The 18,064-nt window shown below is 43.6% G+C and overlaps 1 protein-coding gene across 1 annotated transcript in view; it reads left to right on the top strand.

Moving 5' to 3' along the window:
• The window catches only part of NOC2L (NOC2 like nucleolar associated transcriptional repressor), a 174,069-nt gene that overhangs the window by 4,861 nt on the left and 151,144 nt on the right, over positions 1-18,064 (top strand). Inside the window, exons 3-8 of the mRNA XM_040325958.1 lie at positions 3,971-4,148; positions 6,725-6,850; positions 9,300-9,417; positions 9,510-9,597; positions 12,134-12,212; positions 16,101-16,211. Of these exons, the coding sequence (XP_040181892.1) occupies positions 3,971-4,148; positions 6,725-6,850; positions 9,300-9,417; positions 9,510-9,597; positions 12,134-12,212; positions 16,101-16,211 (700 nt within the window). The remainder of the gene's footprint in view (positions 1-3,970; positions 4,149-6,724; positions 6,851-9,299; positions 9,418-9,509; positions 9,598-12,133; positions 12,213-16,100; positions 16,212-18,064) is intronic.

The following is an 18,064-nucleotide window of genomic DNA, read 5'->3' as shown; positions in this document are numbered from 1 at the left end:
TGCACACCCTCTCTCCAGCTTTCTGCCCACACCTCTGTATGGACTTTCAGTTAGAAATCTGGAGACATTTTCAGTGGACTACAAGTGTGCTGATTAGCGCACTCGTACTCCATTGCGAACTACAAGCCCAGCTGCCATGGTGGCTCTGTGAATGAATGACACAGCTGTGTGAGTAGAGCCCCCACACAGCTATGCTGATTTAAAATGTGACAGCAGCTGTGGGGGAGAGTAACCCCCTCATTCGCTGTCACAGAGGAGCGGCTTCATAGGGTGAGGGGGCAGGTACTGGAACATGTTACACCCTAAAACCCCAAGTACCAGCACACCTTTCTTATCACCTTCTCCGACACCAATTCATGCATTTAGCTTCAGGATGTGTGTGGGGAAAACAAACAGGAAAATAAAATATTACAAAAGTTGAATTGTTACCCATAGTGACCAGAAAAACAAATGCTTTTTAAACCCGAAAACAGAAGTAAAATATTGCAGCTTACCAATCCTGCCATGTGGTGTCTGCAAGCATTTGTTTTTGTTTTCACCAGGCAATCTGGACAGTAACAAACTTCCTGTCTTTTTGGTGTCTCTACTTTTGGATGGAGGAAGCAACAGAGACACCTTTCGAAACAGCAGCATTGTCAATAGGGATGGGCTCAGACATGTTAAGCTACTAGTCCCAAACCGCAATCCTGACAGAAAGCCGTCACTGCACACCGCCAATCATAGGCAGTGAGCCATTTCCCGGCCCGCAGTTGCACATACACACATCCTGCAGCTGTTTGCAGTGACGTCTTCCTGGCACGATTGCTCTGTTGGGTTAGGAGGAAAAGGTGTAGTGTTCAACCAGCTGTAGATGGACTAAACATGACCGGTTCAGCAGGGACCCGCTGAGATTAGATCCATCTATGGGCAAACTGGTTGTACTAAAGTCGATCCATTGATATGTTTCAGTACCACTAGCCTGTTGAATGTTTTACATGTGATCTTTGCCAGTGGCTATAGCTGCCAGAAGTGGCCATTGTGTTTTTCTGGCAGGGACAGCTCCCCACCAATAGATCCCAATAGTGCTGTGGGATGGATTCTCCCAATCCTGAATGTGTCGATGGGGGAATCAAGCAATTTTTATTTTATTTTTTCCTTCTATCCGCGGTGAAAGAAAATGTAATAATTATTCTATGGGCTGTTTTAGATTCGCTGGCAGTTTGATTTGACTAACAAATCTACAGCGAACCCTTTTCAGCATTCTTCTATGTCCATTTCTACATAGAAGAATGAAAGCTGACCGTTGTAAGCACCCCTGTCAGTGTTAAAGTTTGTCTCAAACACGTTAACTCCTTGGCACCGACAGTATGCATATATGTGGCCTCTTGGTGGGTAGGCCTTGATGCAGAGTGGCTGCATATATGCCGCTGTGTGTAAACTATTTACCGTGCTGAGAGCGCAAACACAGTAGCCAGTGGGGCGCGATAAGTACCCAATGCATACTTGCGATTGTGAACTTTCCGATTATGTGACAGCAAATTCTAGGGGTCACATGACCCAAATGCCTGTCTCCGCTTCCCATGTTTTAGAACTCTTAAGGGCTGGGAGGTGGTTTAAAAATTAGAGACTCACTGGCAGGACCTTCACGTGAAATTATTTTATGAATAAGTTCAAGGTTTCATCTCCATCCATCTCAGACAATCAGAGAAAGCCTTGTATTCATTCATAAAAAGGAAACTGGGCAGGGAATGGGACAGGAAGTGCCTGTTTTGCTGCTGGAACACAGCGCTGAATACTGTATGTTGTTGATACTACATACCGTATTTTTCGTCGTATAAGACGCACTTTTTCTTCTCCAAAACTGGGGGGGAAAAGTTGGTGCGTCTTATACGACAAAGAGACATTTTTTCCTGCGTTAAAACTGCCTGGCATGTACTGCGGGCTTCCCTCTCCCTATAGCGCGCCTTGTCCCCCCCTCCCAGTCTAACTACGTGCTGCTGAGCTTACCTTTAACACCATCCGTGCGGTCTGTGCCTGCTCATGTCTCCCCCGGGCAGACGTGATCCTTGCTTGGAGCGGCCTCATAGACAGCCCAGCACAGCACGGCTTCCTGTAATACACACCCCCCTCAGCCGCTCCTACTAGCTTAGGGGGGGTGTGTTGCTGCTAAGACCTTCCGGGGCCCTTCTCCCTGATGTGGGAGTGAAGGGACTTTTTTCTCTATTTCGGGCGCATGCGCACTGCATCCCGCGCCCGATTCGCATCCCGCGCCGTTGCATATTCTCCTTCCCTGGCGGAGTGATCTGTAGCTGAGTGGTCTGTAGCTGTACCTGAGAGTGTGAGGCAGGCAAGGCAGCGGCAGGCAGCTGACAGGGTCCATCCAGAAGGCAGAGAAGTAAGAATGCGTGCCTACTGACAGGTGTGGGCTAATATAATGCAATTAAAAAAAAAGTGCACTGTACATTCCTAAATTCCTGTATAACACACAGGCAGCAGATAGTAGTTTCTCTCTCACAGTGTATTACTTGGCATGGCTGTTGGGTTCTGATTTTGTAGCTTGGTCATAAGCTAACAAGGTCAGCACCCGACAGCCATGTCATGTAACACACTGTAACAGTGCCAGCCATTAAAGTGTGCCTGTGTGTTATAATGCTGATGACAGGTTGGTGTAAAAAAACTAGCTGTCCATTTACACCTGCCTACCTCCAATCCGATCCGCTAAACAAAATGGAAAGGGATCCGTTCCCCTCCATCTAGCGGATTGGATTGGAGGGCAGTCAGGTGGTTCAGAATCTTTTTTTTCTAGTTTTTCCTCCTATAAAATTGGGTGCGTCTTATATTCCGGTGCGTCTTATATTCCGGTGCGTCTTATACGGCGAAAAATACGGTAGTTTATACACCGCTCCCAGTGGGCACATGTATTGGTGAAGGAAGTTAAATCAAATCGTGAGTTCCGCTTTAAAACAGACCCTCACCCTAAATAACACTGCATCGTTCTTCCTCCTCCCATCTCCCCAGCCTGTTACAAAAAATAATTTATTTAGGGGGTGGGAAATCTTCTCACATCTTCATTTTTTGGCTAGGCGAGGATAATGTATCCTTGGCCTATCCGCAGCCTCCTGGGATACACGTTGCACATCTCAGTAGGCCATAGGACCAGTCTTCCTGCAGCTGTGATCTCGCACATGTGTGCAGGAGACTAGCTGTGAGTGATCAGGATGTGACAGCCAGCTCCTGAATGCAAGATGGTGGCGTGAAAGATTGGAAGCCTTGCAGAGAATAGAGTGCAAGGAAGGTGGCACTGGATGTAATCGGCTCGTAAAAATGTTTCTTAATGGTTAGCAGCTACAGTACTTGGCTTAATTTTCTCAGCGCTGAGTGAAGTTCCTCTATAACTGTTATTTTTTTTCTTCATTTGTGTCTCATTCAAGAGATTTCCATCCTTTTACTGTCCCATAGGCACAACAGGAAGTGTTGCCAATCTCCTCTTAGGTGTCATCACAACAGGAACCCTCATTGGTAGATTTCCTATTTAGTCCTGTTCTGGGACCACTCAAAGTTTTTATTTTTCCCACTTTCTGCCAGTCGTCACCAGGAAAAATTTAAGAGGGTTAATCTCCCCAGTGGGTACATGGACATTGTAAACCTGATGGAAATTCTAACACACAGAGCATGGCTTGCCCCTGCCCCCGCTCTTTCCTTGTTGGCTCACTGGCTGCAGTTGACAGTAGAGGGAGCCAATTGCTAACTCTGCGGTCTCAGCAGATGAGGAGGAGGAAGAGACCCAGGAGAGCTGAGGCTGCACATTGCTTGATCGAGATGGGGCTTAGATGGGTTGTAGGGGGGGCTGGGGGCACTATTGCACACAGGTTTTTTACCTTCATGCATAGAATGCATGAAGGTAAAAAACCTTGAGCCTTTACAACCACTTTAAAGTAAATAGCATGCTTATACAAAGTCGCCATTAATTGTAAACCCTTTTCCACTGCAGGAATGTGAAGAAAAAAGGCAAAGCTTCGGAGCACAAAGATCAGCTGTCTCGTCTTAAAAATAAGGATCCTGAGTTTTACAAGTTTTTAAAGAACAATGACCAAACTCTCCTCAACTTCAATGACTCCGATAGTTCAGATGAAGAAAGTGGTGCTCACCAGCTGCCAGATCACCTAGAGGTAGGCGAAGATCTGCTCTGTAAAACCTAACTTAATTGCACTACTTCTGGCAAGGAAATGTACAGTGGGAAAATAATTATTTAAACCCCTGCAGATTTTGTAAGTTTGCACACTTACAAAGAAATGAAGGATCTATAATTTTTATCATAGGTGTATTTTAAATGATAACGACAGAATATCAACCAATAATCCAGAAAATAACACACAATACAAATGTTATAAATTGAGTTGCCATTCAGTGAGTAAAATAAGTATTTGATCTCCCAAGCAAAACAGGACTTCGTACTGGAAAAACCCTTGTTGGCAAGCACAGAGGAAAGGCGTTTCTTTTAGTTGGTGACCAGGTTTGCACACATCTGAAGACTGCTTTTGGGCCACTCTTCTTTACAGGTTTTTTCAATCCTTAAGGTTTCTTGGCTGTCGCTTGGCAGCTCGAAGTTTCTGCTCTCTCCATACATTTTCTATAGGATTAAGATCTGGAGACTGGCTCGGCCACTCCATGACCTTAATGTGCTTCTTCTTGAGCCACTCCCTTGTTCCCTTGGCTGTATGTTTTGGGTCATTGTCAAGCTGGAAGACCCATCTTCAGTGTTCTGGCTGAGGGAAGAAGGTTCTCATCCAAGATTTTACAATACATGGCCCCATCCCTTGGCCCCTCAATGTGGCAAAGTTGGCCTATACATTTAGCAGAGAAACAGCCCCGAAGCATAATGTTTCCACCTCCGTGCTTGACTGTAGGGATGGTGTTATTAAAGTGGATGTAAACCCACTCTCATCCTTTCTAAACTACTGCAGTAGTGGTGATCTATAAGGATATAGATGCCTCCTGCATGCATCACTGTCAAATGTCTCCCCTCTGTCTGTTATGAGACCCGAAAAACTGCAGATTCTGTTGGTAGGTCTGTTGTCTGGAGCTCGGGTGGAGTCGTGATGTCAGACTCCCCGCCCACCTCTACACTCCCCTTGTCAACATGCATTTTCTCCTATGTATTCCTTACACTAAATTCTTCTATGATCACTAACATAGTCAAAATCCAGACAAGTAACCACATGACTTCAGAAAAGAAGTGGGGGTGGGAATTAAAAAATGCCGGTCTCAGACTAGTGCATGAGATATGTAAATAACCTGTCATTTACAGCAAGGGGGAGGAACGGGCAAAAGTTTTGTCCATTTATCTCACTGAAAAAAAGAAAAGAGGATTGCTCAGAGCTGGATTAACTCTTTGTGGCAAGACTGGGCGCAGATGATAGGAAATCTTATACTGTACATTGAAACTGCAAAAAATAAAAAAAATCATTTCAGGTTTACATCCACTTTAAGGTTATAGTCAGCATTTTTCTTCCTCCAAGCATGGCGAGTCGAGTTAATGCCAAAGAGCTCAATTTTGGTCTCATCTGAAAACCGTACTTTTTCCCAATTCTTCTCTGAACTTTTCAAATGAACATCTAAATGATTCAGACAGGCCTGTACATTTGCCTTCTTGATGAGAGGGGGACCTTGCGGCTGCTGCTGGATTGTGATACCAATGGTTTTGTTTAGTGACTGTTGCCCCAACTACCATGAGATCATTCACAAGCTTTTCTTGTGTGGTTCTGGGCTGATCCCTCACTTTTCTCATGATCATCCTTGCCTCGTGAGGAGAAATCGCGCATGGAGCTCCAGACCGAGGGAGATTGGTCATTTTTGTATTTCTTCCATTTGCGAATAATCGCTGCAATGGTTCTCTCTTTCTCACCAAGCTTCTTGCTGAAGGTCTTGTTGCCAATTCCAGCCTTGTGCAGGTCTACAATCTTGTCCCTGCCATCCTTTGACAGCTCTTTGTTCTTGCCCATGATGATGAGGTTTGAATTGAAGAAAAGAGGTTCTGTGGACAGGTGTCTTTTATACACACAACGAGTTGTTAGGAGCACCTTCTTAAATTGACAGTACTAATCTGTGTGCCACATGAGAACATACTGTAGCCAGTCTGTGGGAGCCAGAATTATTTTTGGCTGGTAAGGGATCAAATACTTATTTTACTCACTGAACTGCAACTCGATTTATAACATTTGTATTTTGTGTGTTTTTATTTCTAGATTCTTGGTTGATATTCAGTTTCTATAATTTAAAATACACCTATGATGAAAATGATAGACCTTTAATTTCTTTGTAAGTGGGCAATCGTAAAACATCTGCAGGGGACCAAATAATTTCCCCACTGTACAAATCTGATTGGATGCAGCTGACCGACTTTACATTTTTTATTTTCCAGTGTATTTTTTTTCCACCCGGCTCCTTCAATTTCTCAATTGGAAATTGTTGGGTAGGAGTGTGGTATGTTCATAGAGAGCCTTCTAATCTCCTGTAAGTTGACCACTGTCAATTATCTTGCAACTATTTTTGTGCCTGTGGAAGTGACATAATGCAGCACAAAAAAATTCATGTTGCCTCTCAAAAGGCATTGCTTTACCTGGAACTGAAAATAGTTTCTTAAGCTTTTGTACACTTTCTCATTGAAATGCTTTTTTCTTTATACTTGGTTATATTATATACTTGAATGTACAGGCTACACTGTATCTAATTTCTTGTAATATAGGAAAAGAGCGATGATGAAGATGCTGAAGATGCAAGCGATACAGAAGAAAAGCCTAAGAAAAGGAAAAAACTAGAGCAAATTCTTGTTACCTTGAAAATGGTGTTCAAATGGAAGTCAGAAGCTAAGGTGTGTGTGTATACAAATGTTTCTTGCATATATAGTTTGAAATATGTCTAATTTTCTTCACATACACAAAATAAACAAATTAAATAAACAAAGTAAACCCATTAGAATATAAAAGGAACGTGCTACTAATGCAGGTTGATTGAGAAAAATGAACGCCTTTATGGCTAAGGTATGCAGGGGTAACGCATGAATTAGTAAGATGTGTGGTTAAGAGGAGGCTCATTGTATCAAATAAGAACATGCAATAAAATATAACAGCGTCGCTGGATATGAGCTTGCGTCCAGTGGGTGGCCCCATCCTAGTTTGGAAAAGGAAGAACTCAAAGAAGATGCGACCGTGGCAGTGTATTAACCAATCATGATGCCGTGGCAGGATTGGCTAACCACTTTTACCAAACCCGATCGTACTTCTTAGGACAACCCCTGCTCACATAGGTGTACTTATAGAGTGGTTGGCTATTATTAAACTTTTCCAGAAGGGGATGAAAGGGGGGACCGGCCTGTTCCAGCGCAACAGCTTTCCTGACATAGAAAAAGGCCAACCAGTGTTCTTTCTGCAACAGTAACATCTGGTTTTCTATCACACCCAGTATACAGATCTCCATAGAGAGGGATATTTTTGTTAACAATACCGTATTGATAACATGCAACACCTCTAACCAAAACCTAGCGATAACCAGGCAGGGCCAGAAAATATGGGAAAAATCACCCGGGAAGGGGTCACATCTCCAACACTCTGAAGGAAGGATGAGAGTGCCTCATAATATGCAATCTGGAGGGTGTAAAATAAGCCCTATGGACACTTTAAAATTGCATCAGTTTGTCCGGTGAAGTGACCAAAGTACGGAATGGGAGATCCCGGATGTCGTCATTATCATCATCATCATCCAGGTGTGTGATGTCCCGCTGCCACTTAACTCTAAGGATAGTCTAAGAAGAGATGTGGTAATCGGATGGGCATATAGGTGTGAGGTGGGTTTTTCCGTACAGTCTGTGCGAAAGGCAAATTGAGCCACTGTAAGGAAGGTATGGTCGAATTGACTGAGAAAGGCATGGGAGAGCTGCAGATATCAAAATAAATAAGGCGGGGGAGGGGGGACATTTAAATCGGAGCACAATTGTGACAGGGATTTTAGAGCGGCACCTGAGGAAATGTGTGAGATTAGCTTCACGTTATGTTTGGCCCATATACCCGGTTCAGGTAGCGTATAAAAATGGGGCATGAATGGGTTTAGCCAAAGCAGAGCAGCATTAGGTGAGTGGGTACTCTCCAACAGGTGTTCATACCAGAGTCCCACTGTCCAGGCTCTAATGGTAGTAAGCATTGATGGAGTTTGTTGGTAAGGGGCCTTCGGGTCTCTGAACAAGAGGAGCTGCAGTGCTTCAAGGGAAGAAACCACCACTGCCACCTCCAACATGGCAGAAGTATTGGAACGGTTGGGGAAAAACCACCAAGCTGCTGTTGCCAGCTGTGTAGCCAGAAAATATTTGTCAATCTGGGATAGCCAGGCCCCCTTGACTAGTAGGGCCCATCAAGGTGGTTGCATCTTGGGATCCGACCGCCACCCCCCCCCCCCCTCCAGAGAATATTTGTTGCATTTTAAAGCAGAATTCCAGAGACGCAGCAAAAAATGCACTTGCAATAAACTGTGTTCTTGCTGAAATATTTTTGTAATTCTGTTGAGCTTCTTTTTTTGCTGCCTGGAACTCTTCCCGTTTGTATTCAGATCTAGCTTACAGCTGATAACATCTTCCAGCACAGACAGGGTTAGGGCTGCAACTAACGATTATATTCATAATCGATTCGTTGGCCGATTTATTGTTCCGATTAATCGGATAATGGCCTTAATTTTTTTTTTTATCATTTAAAAAAAACATTGGCCCGATTTGTTGGATAGATTACAAAACACAAATTGCTCCAAAAACACATTACATGCTTTTCTGCAGCTTCTCCATTGAAGTATATTGAACCAAAAAAATAACAAAATAGCACCGTTTTGCGTTAAAAAGTCCTTGCCCTTTCCAAATACGCAGCAGCTGAAAAAAAAATCATGGTTGTGAACGTGTCCCAGAGGGTTTCCTGACAAAAGATGGGCCATAGGAGCCTACGTGCGATATCCACACTCCAGGCTGCTGTTGAGCGCTCTCTCCTCTCCCCTGCAGCCACCAAAGCAGGCTGAAAATAATAGTGTGCTTGTTTGTGTGTGTTCTATATATCACACCTTTCTTGCACAGATTACTCGGCATAGATGTTTGGAGAGTGGAGGGAGCATTTTTAAGACTAGGTAGGTTTATGTTGAAATTCTACTTTACCTGAACAAGCTGAAGATAGAAGCTGGCAGATTACTATGTCCAGCTGCTCCTTGTAAATTTTTCCCATTTTTTTTGTTTTTTCACCTTTTAATTTTCACACGTTTTTTGTTTACAATCTCTTTAATTTTGTGTCTAGATTGACCTAAGGCCACGCCTCTTTCATGAAATTGCTCAAGCTTTCAAAGCTGCAGTGGCAACAACCCTAGGAGACGAGGGTGACGATCCCAGCAGATTTAAAATAACGGACACTGAAGGTAAGGCAGTCCTACCTGTTAGATAAGCTTGGTCCTTTTGTATGTTCTAAGGTATTCACATGTAGACCTTTTTTTTTTTTTTTCGTTTTTAGTCTTCAATGCGCTGGTGACATTCTGTATCAGAGACCTCTTTGTTCACCTAGAGAAGAAACTTGATATGAAGCCTTCTAAAGGAACAAAGTAAGTGGTAATTTATTTGGTGGAAGTTTGAGTGTTTTTTTATTTGTGTATTCAAATTCTGACAATGAACTTCTCTTCTAAAGAGGAAAGGATCGCCGCTACTCCTAACCAAGGCCAGTGTGACCCTATGACTTGGCTCCCGATGGGCTCCTTATTTGTTCAAATGGGCTGGTCGGGAGTAGTGGCAAACCTTTGCTCTTTACATTTAAATTGCATTTAAAAAAAAAAAATCATTCACTGATGGTGGCTACAGAGTTGCAATAATTTTATTATTTATTTGCTTGGCATTCATTTTTAACCTCTTTAGGCCGATTTAACACAAATATGTGGCCCTAATGGACTGGGATTTTTTCCATTGGGCTGCATATTTGTGTTTCTTCCTTTGTGCTGCACAGAGACCAGGGTCTCACGGAGGGTAACGATCGGGACCAGAAACTCCCGATTCTGTGTCACCTGATTGCTGTGATAGCCTCTGATTGGCTATCATAGTGATCAGTCACTGTGTTGCCTGTCCCTGTGTTTTCTCTCTGTGAATGGAGGAGAGCGATGCATCGCTCACGCTCGCTCTCTCCTCCTCCTTGCAGAGTAAAAAAATAAGTGTGTGTATGTGTAAACGATAAAAAAAAATTAAATTAAACAATACCTAGATAAAGGTTTGATCTAGGCCAGTGTTTGGGTCAGGTTTTTTTTTTTAAACAAGATTTTTTATTTTTTTTTGTATTGGTAAGTTATGCCGCGTACACACGATCGTTTTTCGGGTTGTAAAAAACAACATTTTTAAGGGTCTAGAAAAAACAACGTTTTTTTCAACCCGATCATTAAAACGCCCTTGCCTACACACGATCGTGAAAAAAAAAAATGCTCTAGTAAAGCGCGGTGACGTACAACACGTACGACGGCACTATAAAGGGGAAGTTCCATTCGGATGACGCCACCATTTGGGCTGCTTTAGCTGATTTCGTGTTAGAAAAGCGCGAATCGGCTTTTACTGTCTGTTACAGCGTGATGAATGTGCTTACTCCATTACGAACGATAGTTTTACCAGAACGAGCGCTCCCGTCTCATAACTTGCTTCTGAGCATGCACAGATTTTTCACGTCGTTAAATCCCACACACGACCATTTTTGACCGTTAAAAACGTTGTGAAAAAATAGAGCATGTTGGAAAAAAAGTTTGGCCGTTTTTCAGAACCCGAAAAATGCTCTGAAGCCTACACACGATCGTTTTTAATGACATTAAAAAAAAACTTAACCCGAAAAACGATCGTGTGTACGCGGCATTAGTGTCAGGATAAAACAAAAAAAGGCAAAATGCCAGCATTGTTTTTAAGCTTTACTACAGGTACAAACAACAGCTAACATACACATATGTGTTATCGATGTGATCGACAGGAGCGGGAGAATTTAATTTGGGTTGTTGTTTGTTGGAAGGTTATGGTAGTAGCAAGAAATATACAGCTAAATTTAAAGCAGTAGTAAAGCCTGCTTTGTTATTTTTACCTACAGGCAAAATTAATATCCCCTAAACGTGCACCATTTAGGAGATATTCACCCTTGATGCAGCCGCTGACATCGCTGGAGCATGCACTCTGAAGGTCCAGCATATATGGGTGTAAAATGTTCAGAAAGGTGAACTTGGTCTTTTAGGCCGGATTCACACTAGTGCGGTGCAAATTTCAGCTCTCTCATCTCTGCAGAGAGATAAGAGAACTGTTCAGCAGATCCACTGCGTTTTAGCTGCAGATTATCTGCAAATTTGGAGACCTGGGAGAGGGGAGGGGAGGGGGAGGGGGCAAGTGTATTGAGCTGAATGAGACAAATCCTGAAGAGAAATGAACACATCTGCGAATCAGCTGGGTACCTATAGAAGATAATGGGCCTGAATTCGCACCTGAGCCGCACCGCAAGGCCTAAAATACGCACACGCTTTTTTCGGCAATGCGCAGTGCAAATGCATCGCACATATGTGAACCAGCCTTATTGAAAACAATGTATTTAGAAATGTTCTGCGTATTGGATGCGGTTTAAGCCGCACTCAATTCGCATAGGTGTGAACCCGGCCTAGCCATATGCAGAAGGTATGTCTGAATTAGACAGTAATGGCGGGCATGGCATCACAAGAACAGAATTTGTACAAACTTCCGCAGCCTTTCTTTTTGGAACTCCTGCATATTCTTCAGTCAGGGATATAGATTTGTAAAGTCGCTCAATGATATTATTTATTTCCAAATTTGGGTCAGGTTCTAAACTTGCTACTACAGTGAAAAATATGCAGCGATAGAGGAAAAGATGACAGCATACAGCACACCGCTTGTGTCCATGTGTGTTTTAGTGGAATACTGTGTTGTGTTTTGGGAGTAAGAATGACATGATCCATTCTAATCCAAAAATGTTCTGGAGGATTCCCATTTGTAACCATTCATGTACACATTCACTCCAGCTCCTCATTTCATCAACTCAAACATTTTTCTGTCCTCAGACACTGATAGGTGATACCAGCTAATCCACAATTAACCTATGACTTTTTTGTTTGTAAGGTTATCGAATCCATCAAGCTGTGCTCTTTGGAAGAAGCTGCGTTTGGATATTAAGATGTATTTAAACTCTGTCATCCAGGTAATCTGATATGCTTAAGACATTCATATATTGGACTATAACAAAAAAATATTGCAATACCTACCATCATACATTTCTTGAATTGAACATTTTAATCAGCCCTGCCTTGTTTGGGATATGAAGATGCTGATTGGGGGGGGGGGTTCTTGTATATTAGATGCTTGAAACACTGACATTGAAGTCCTGTCCTACTAGTGTTGTTATTTTACACAGAAATATAGAGTTTTCACATGGTCCGCCCTGTGTCATCTCCTGCTACGCTGTTAACTAGATGCAGGTAGAGAGTATGTATTGGGAGAACTTTCAGAATTCCTGCCTTTTGCTGCAATTTGACTCTGTTAGGCAAATATATCAGGGTAACAGTCTAGCACCAAAACTAGAGCCATTATGGACTACTTGCAGCACAAGTGCCTCCCACTAACTTCCGGTCTCCTTACCATCACTGTGTTTCAGTAGCATGTTTGAAAATCACATGTTGCAACATAAAGCTATAAACAAAGATGATTGGCATTTAGTGCCCACCTTATATTTTTCTCCACGCTGCTGAAACAAACTGATGGCTTAACGAAGCTCTGAGCAGCCCTTAGTACTCCCTGTCTAACACACCCAGAAGTTTTTATTTTGACAGCAATAAAAGATGCTATCCGGCGTTCAGTACAACGGCTCACTTCACTCTATAGTTCATAATGCATCCTTGAGTCAACATGGGAATGAAACTTCAAGAGCAAAAAACAAACCGGCAACTCCTCCAACTCCTCCAACAGAGCACTTTGACAGTAACATGCAAAGTGAAACATAGTAGTAGGGGATCTAAAACATGTAAAACTTTATTTGTAAACAATAGTATTCCTTTCAGGGGAGTAGACTTTTGTTGGTTTACCGTGCAGAGAGATGTGTCAGCATGGCAAGATGGGAATAAAGGATCGTGTGATGAGTGTGCCCAGGACTAAGCACAAGACCTGCTGATGGCGATATTGGCCAGCCTGGCAACTCTGCCTCCCTTTTAAGTGATACTATTGTTTACAAGTAAAGTGTTACAAGTTTTTAACCCCTGCGCCCCGCTAATCTGTGTCCTTTGCAGCAGGATTGCCACCCTTATATATTTGCTTAAAATAATCAAATTGCTTTAGCAGGCAGGGGTTCTGTTAGTACTTCTAAAATGGATTTCCCTGCTTCTGTTTAGCTCCAGAATAGCAAGTGGTAGTTGGATCCTTTTAACTATTAGCTGCCCCGCCACTGTATAATTACTGTGGCGTGCCAACTCTGGCAATCATAGGGATATATATTTATTACACGTAAGCAGTGAGGGGAAAAAATTATTTGATCCCCTGCTGATTTTGGGTGTGTGCCCAATGACAAAGAAATTATTAATCTATAATTTAATGATAGGTTTATTTTCACAGTGAGACACAGAATAACACAAAAAATCCAGAAAAAAGCATTTCAATAGAGCTTTAAATTGATTTGTATTTTAATGAGTAAAATAAGTATTTGACCCCTTCACAAAACATGACTTGTTACTTTTGGAAAACCCTTATTGGCAATCGGAGATCAGACGGTTCTTGTAGTTGGCCACCAGGTTTGCACACATCTCAGGAGGGATTTTGTCCCACTCTTTGCAGATCCTCTCCAAGTCATTAAGGTTTTCGAGGGTGATGTTTTAGTAACTCGAACCTTCAGCTCCCTCAACTTATTTTTTATGGGATTAAGGTTTGGAGACTGGCTAGGCCACTCCAGGACCTTAATGTGCTTCTTCTTAAGCCACTCATTTGTTCCCTTGGCCGTGTGTTTTGGGTCATTGTCATGCTGGAATACCCATCCATGACCCATGCCTTTGATGCAGTCCTGCCCCCTTAGAACCCCCCCCCCTCCTAAGCATAATGTTACCACCTCCATGTTTGAAGGAGGGGATGATGCTCTTGGGGTCATATCTAGCATTCCTCTTTCAAACACAGCGAGTTTAGATGATGCCAAAGAGCTTGATTTTGGTCTTATCTGACCACAACACTTTCACCCAGTTCTCCTCTGAATCATTCAGATTTTCATTAGCAAACTTCATACAGACCTGTTCATTTGATTTCTTGAGTAGGGGGAACTTGCGGGGGCTGCAAGATTTCAGTCCTTCGTGGCGTAGTGTGTTGCCAATTGTTTTCTTGATGACTATGGTTCCCGCTGCTTTAAGATCATTGACAAGATTCTCCTGTGTAGTTCTGGTCTGATTCCCCACCATTCGTGTGATCATTGAAACTCCACGAGGTGAGATCTTGCATGGAGCCCCAGACTGAGGGAGATTGACGGTTATTTTGGGTTTCTTACAGTTGTCACCTCCTCACCAAGCTGCTTGGCGGTGGTCTTGTAGGTGTACAATCTTGTCCCTGACATCCTCTTGGGCAGCTCTTTGGTCTTGGCCATGGTGAAGAGATTGAAATCTTATTGATTTTGTGGACAGCTGTCTTTTATACAGGTACCAAGTTGAGATGAGGAGCACTCCCTTTAAGAGTTCTCCTAATCTCAGCTCGTTGCATGTATAGAAGACACCTGGGAGCCAGAAATCTTGCTGATTTATAGGGGATCAAATAATTATTTCACTCATTGAAATGCAAATCAATTAAAAAACTTTTTTGAAATGCGTTTTTCTGGATTTTCTTTTGTGTTCTGTCTCTCACTGTTAAAATAAACCTACCATTAAAATTATAGACCATTTTTTGTGTGAAAAAATTATGCAGCAGGCTAGTCCATTTTCAGGGCATGCTCCTATAGAGAGACCCTGGATGGTGTCCTTGGGGTTTTTCCTCCCTGATCTGGACCAGAGCATCACTGAGCTCCTGAACAAACTGAGGTGCAACCTGGCAGCATTGGATGGATAGACACATATTGTCCCAGAGGTATGCTATTGGATTTAGGTCAGGAGAGTGTGGGGGCCAGTCAATGGTATAAATTCCTTCATCCTCCAGGAACTGGCTGCATACTCTCGCCACATGAGGCCGGGCATTGTCGTGCACCAGGAGGACCCAGGGAACCATTGCAGCAGCGTAGGGTCCGACAATGGGTCCAAGGATTTCATCCCTATACCTACTGCCAGTCAGTGTGTCATTGTCTAACCCAGGAGTCTCCAAACTATGTCCCTCCAGTTGTTCAGGAACTACAATTCCCATCATGCCTAGTCATGTCTGTGAATGTCAGTTTTACAATGCCTCATGGGACGTGTAGTTCCACAACAGCTGGAGGGCTGTAGTTTGGAGATCCCTGGTCTAGCCTGTTGAGGTTTGTGTTTCCCTCTATGGATATGCCTCCACTGACCCACCATCAAAACCAGTCATGCTGAACGTTACAGACAGCATGACGTTCTCCACAGCTTCTTCAGACCCTTTCATGCTGTTGCATGTGCTCAGGGTGAACCTGCTCTCATCTTTGAAAAGCACAGGTCACTGGTGGTGGACCTGCCAATTCTGGTGTTCAATGGCAAATGTCAATCAGGCTTCACCGTGCCCGGCAGTGAGTACAGGGCCCACTAGAGGACTTCAGTCCCTCAGGCCATCCTCATGAAATCTGTTTGATTGTTTGGTCAGAGCCATTCACACCAGTGGCCTGCTGGAGGTCATTTTGTAGAGCTCTGGCAGTGCTCATCCTGTTCCTCCTTGCACAAAAGAAAATATACCGGTCCTGCTGATGGGTTAAGGACCTTCTACAGCCCTGTCCAGCTCTCCTAGAATAACTTCCTGTCTCCTGGAATCTCCTCCATGCTCTTGAGACTGGGCGTGGTCTTGCGCCCCCCCCCCCCTCCCATCCTAAAACTTTTCCAGCCGCCACTGTACAGTAGTATATTGTGGTGACGCTATCTGTTTTAACAATAGCTATGTATTAACTGCATAATTTGATTTTTCTCAGCTCCTGACTTGTCTGACAGAAGCCACAGTTGGTGCAGCTCTTCTTCAGCATGTGATCAACACTGTGAATTTTTACCTGTGCTTCCCGAAACACACCCGTCAGCTCTTAAAGGTAAGTTAGATCAGTGTTTCTCAACTTCAGTCCTCAAGGTGCCCCAACATGTCATGTTTTCAGGCTTTCCATTATTTTGCACAGTTGATTTGATCAGTTTCACTTAGTAATTACCACAGCCACCATCTTTGAGCGAAATCCTGAAAACGTGACCTGTTGGGGCGCCTTGAGGACTGGAGTTGAGAAACGATGCGTTGGATTCACGTTTTACTTTAACCACTTCAATACAGGGCATTTTCATTCCCTTCCTGCCCAGGCCAATTTTCAGCTTTCAGCGCTATCACACTTTGACAATTGTGCGGTCATGCGACGTTGTACCCAAATGTGATCATCTTTTCCTCCCACAAATAGAGCTTTCTTTTGGTGGTATTTGATCTACTCTGCGTTTTTTTATTTTATTTTGCTCTATAAACAAAAAAAGTGAACGTTTAAAAACAAACAAACACTATTTTTAACTTTTTGTTATAATAAATATCCCAATTTATTTATTTGTTATTTTTTTCCTCAGTTTAGATATGTATTCTTCATATTTTTGGTAAAAAAAACCGCAATAAGCGTATATTGAGTGGTTTGCGCAAAAGTTATAGTGTCTACAAAAAAGGGGATAGATTTATGGCATTTTGTTTTTTACTACCAATGGCGTCGACCTGCGTTGTTTTTTTTTTTTTAATTAATTAATTTTATTTTTTTATCGTGACTGACTTTGCGGCGGACATATCGGACACTTTTGACACTCTTTTGGGACCATTCACATTTATACAGCGATCAGTGCTATAAAAATCCACCACTTACTGTATAAATGTGACAGACAGGGAAGGGGTTAATTGTGTGTCCTAGGGCAGGGCTCAAAATTTCAAGCCCTGAGCTACTAGCCAGTCCTCAAGGGTTACTCGCCACCAGTTGCCCCATCCAGCCAGCCCATGTCCACCAAACGCAGCCTGTGTTTTGGAGATGGAGAGAGAGAGCAGGAAACTTTCCAGCTAGAGACAGACATACAACGTGAGATGGATGAGAACTAGAAAACTTTGGAACAGCTGTGTGTATTTAGTTTCCTCCCCCAAGCAGGGGGACCCGTACTGTTGCATTGTTTGCTGTGTACTGACACCTCTAACCTGTGCACCTTTCTTATTCCTTGTTCTCAAATGCAGCCTGTGTCCACTATGCAGCCTACCTGGTTCCTGTGTGCAGGGGAGGAGAGCCGCCCAGGTAATCACAGCGCGGGGAACACAGGATAACCGTTTTCATTTCACTTGACATGTTCCCGCCGCTCAACATCATATTCTGCCCCGCCCCCTGGCCGGGGAACTTTGATTGACAGATCACCCGTCACCAGGATTGGACGGATGAACTGTCTATCAAAGTGCTGGGACCAGGAGGCGGGGCTGGATCTGATAGCGAGCGGCGGGGAACACGGCAATTAAAATGAAAACTGTTATCCTGTGTTCCTCGTGCTGCGCTCTAAACACCTGGGCGGCTTTCTCTCTTCCCCCTCTGCGGTCCCTGGGAGAAGGACTCCCATTACACACAGGCTGCCGGCGGTACTCAACCCCCGGCTCCCAGGCAGCCCTTCCTCGCCAGACCTCAAAATCCATTCACAAAATGCGAGCAGGCAAGTGGATTTTTTGAGGGCTGTCCTAGGGAGTGATTCTAACTGTAGGGGGGAGGGGATTCATGAGAGGAGGCGAACAATCGTTGTTCCTATATACAAAGAACATAGGATCAGTTCTCCTCTCCCCTGACAGGACAAGGATCTGTGTATTTACACACACCAATCCACGTCCCTGCGCTGTGAAGAGCAATCACGGGTGCCCGGGGGCTGCTGGGCATGCGCACTGGGACCACAGTGTAGCGGC

Source organism: Rana temporaria, chromosome 10 (genome assembly GCF_905171775.1).
Source record: "Rana temporaria chromosome 10, aRanTem1.1, whole genome shotgun sequence".
Taxonomy (NCBI): Eukaryota; Metazoa; Chordata; class Amphibia; order Anura; family Ranidae; genus Rana; species Rana temporaria.
This window is presented reverse-complemented; position numbering and strand designations above follow the sequence as displayed.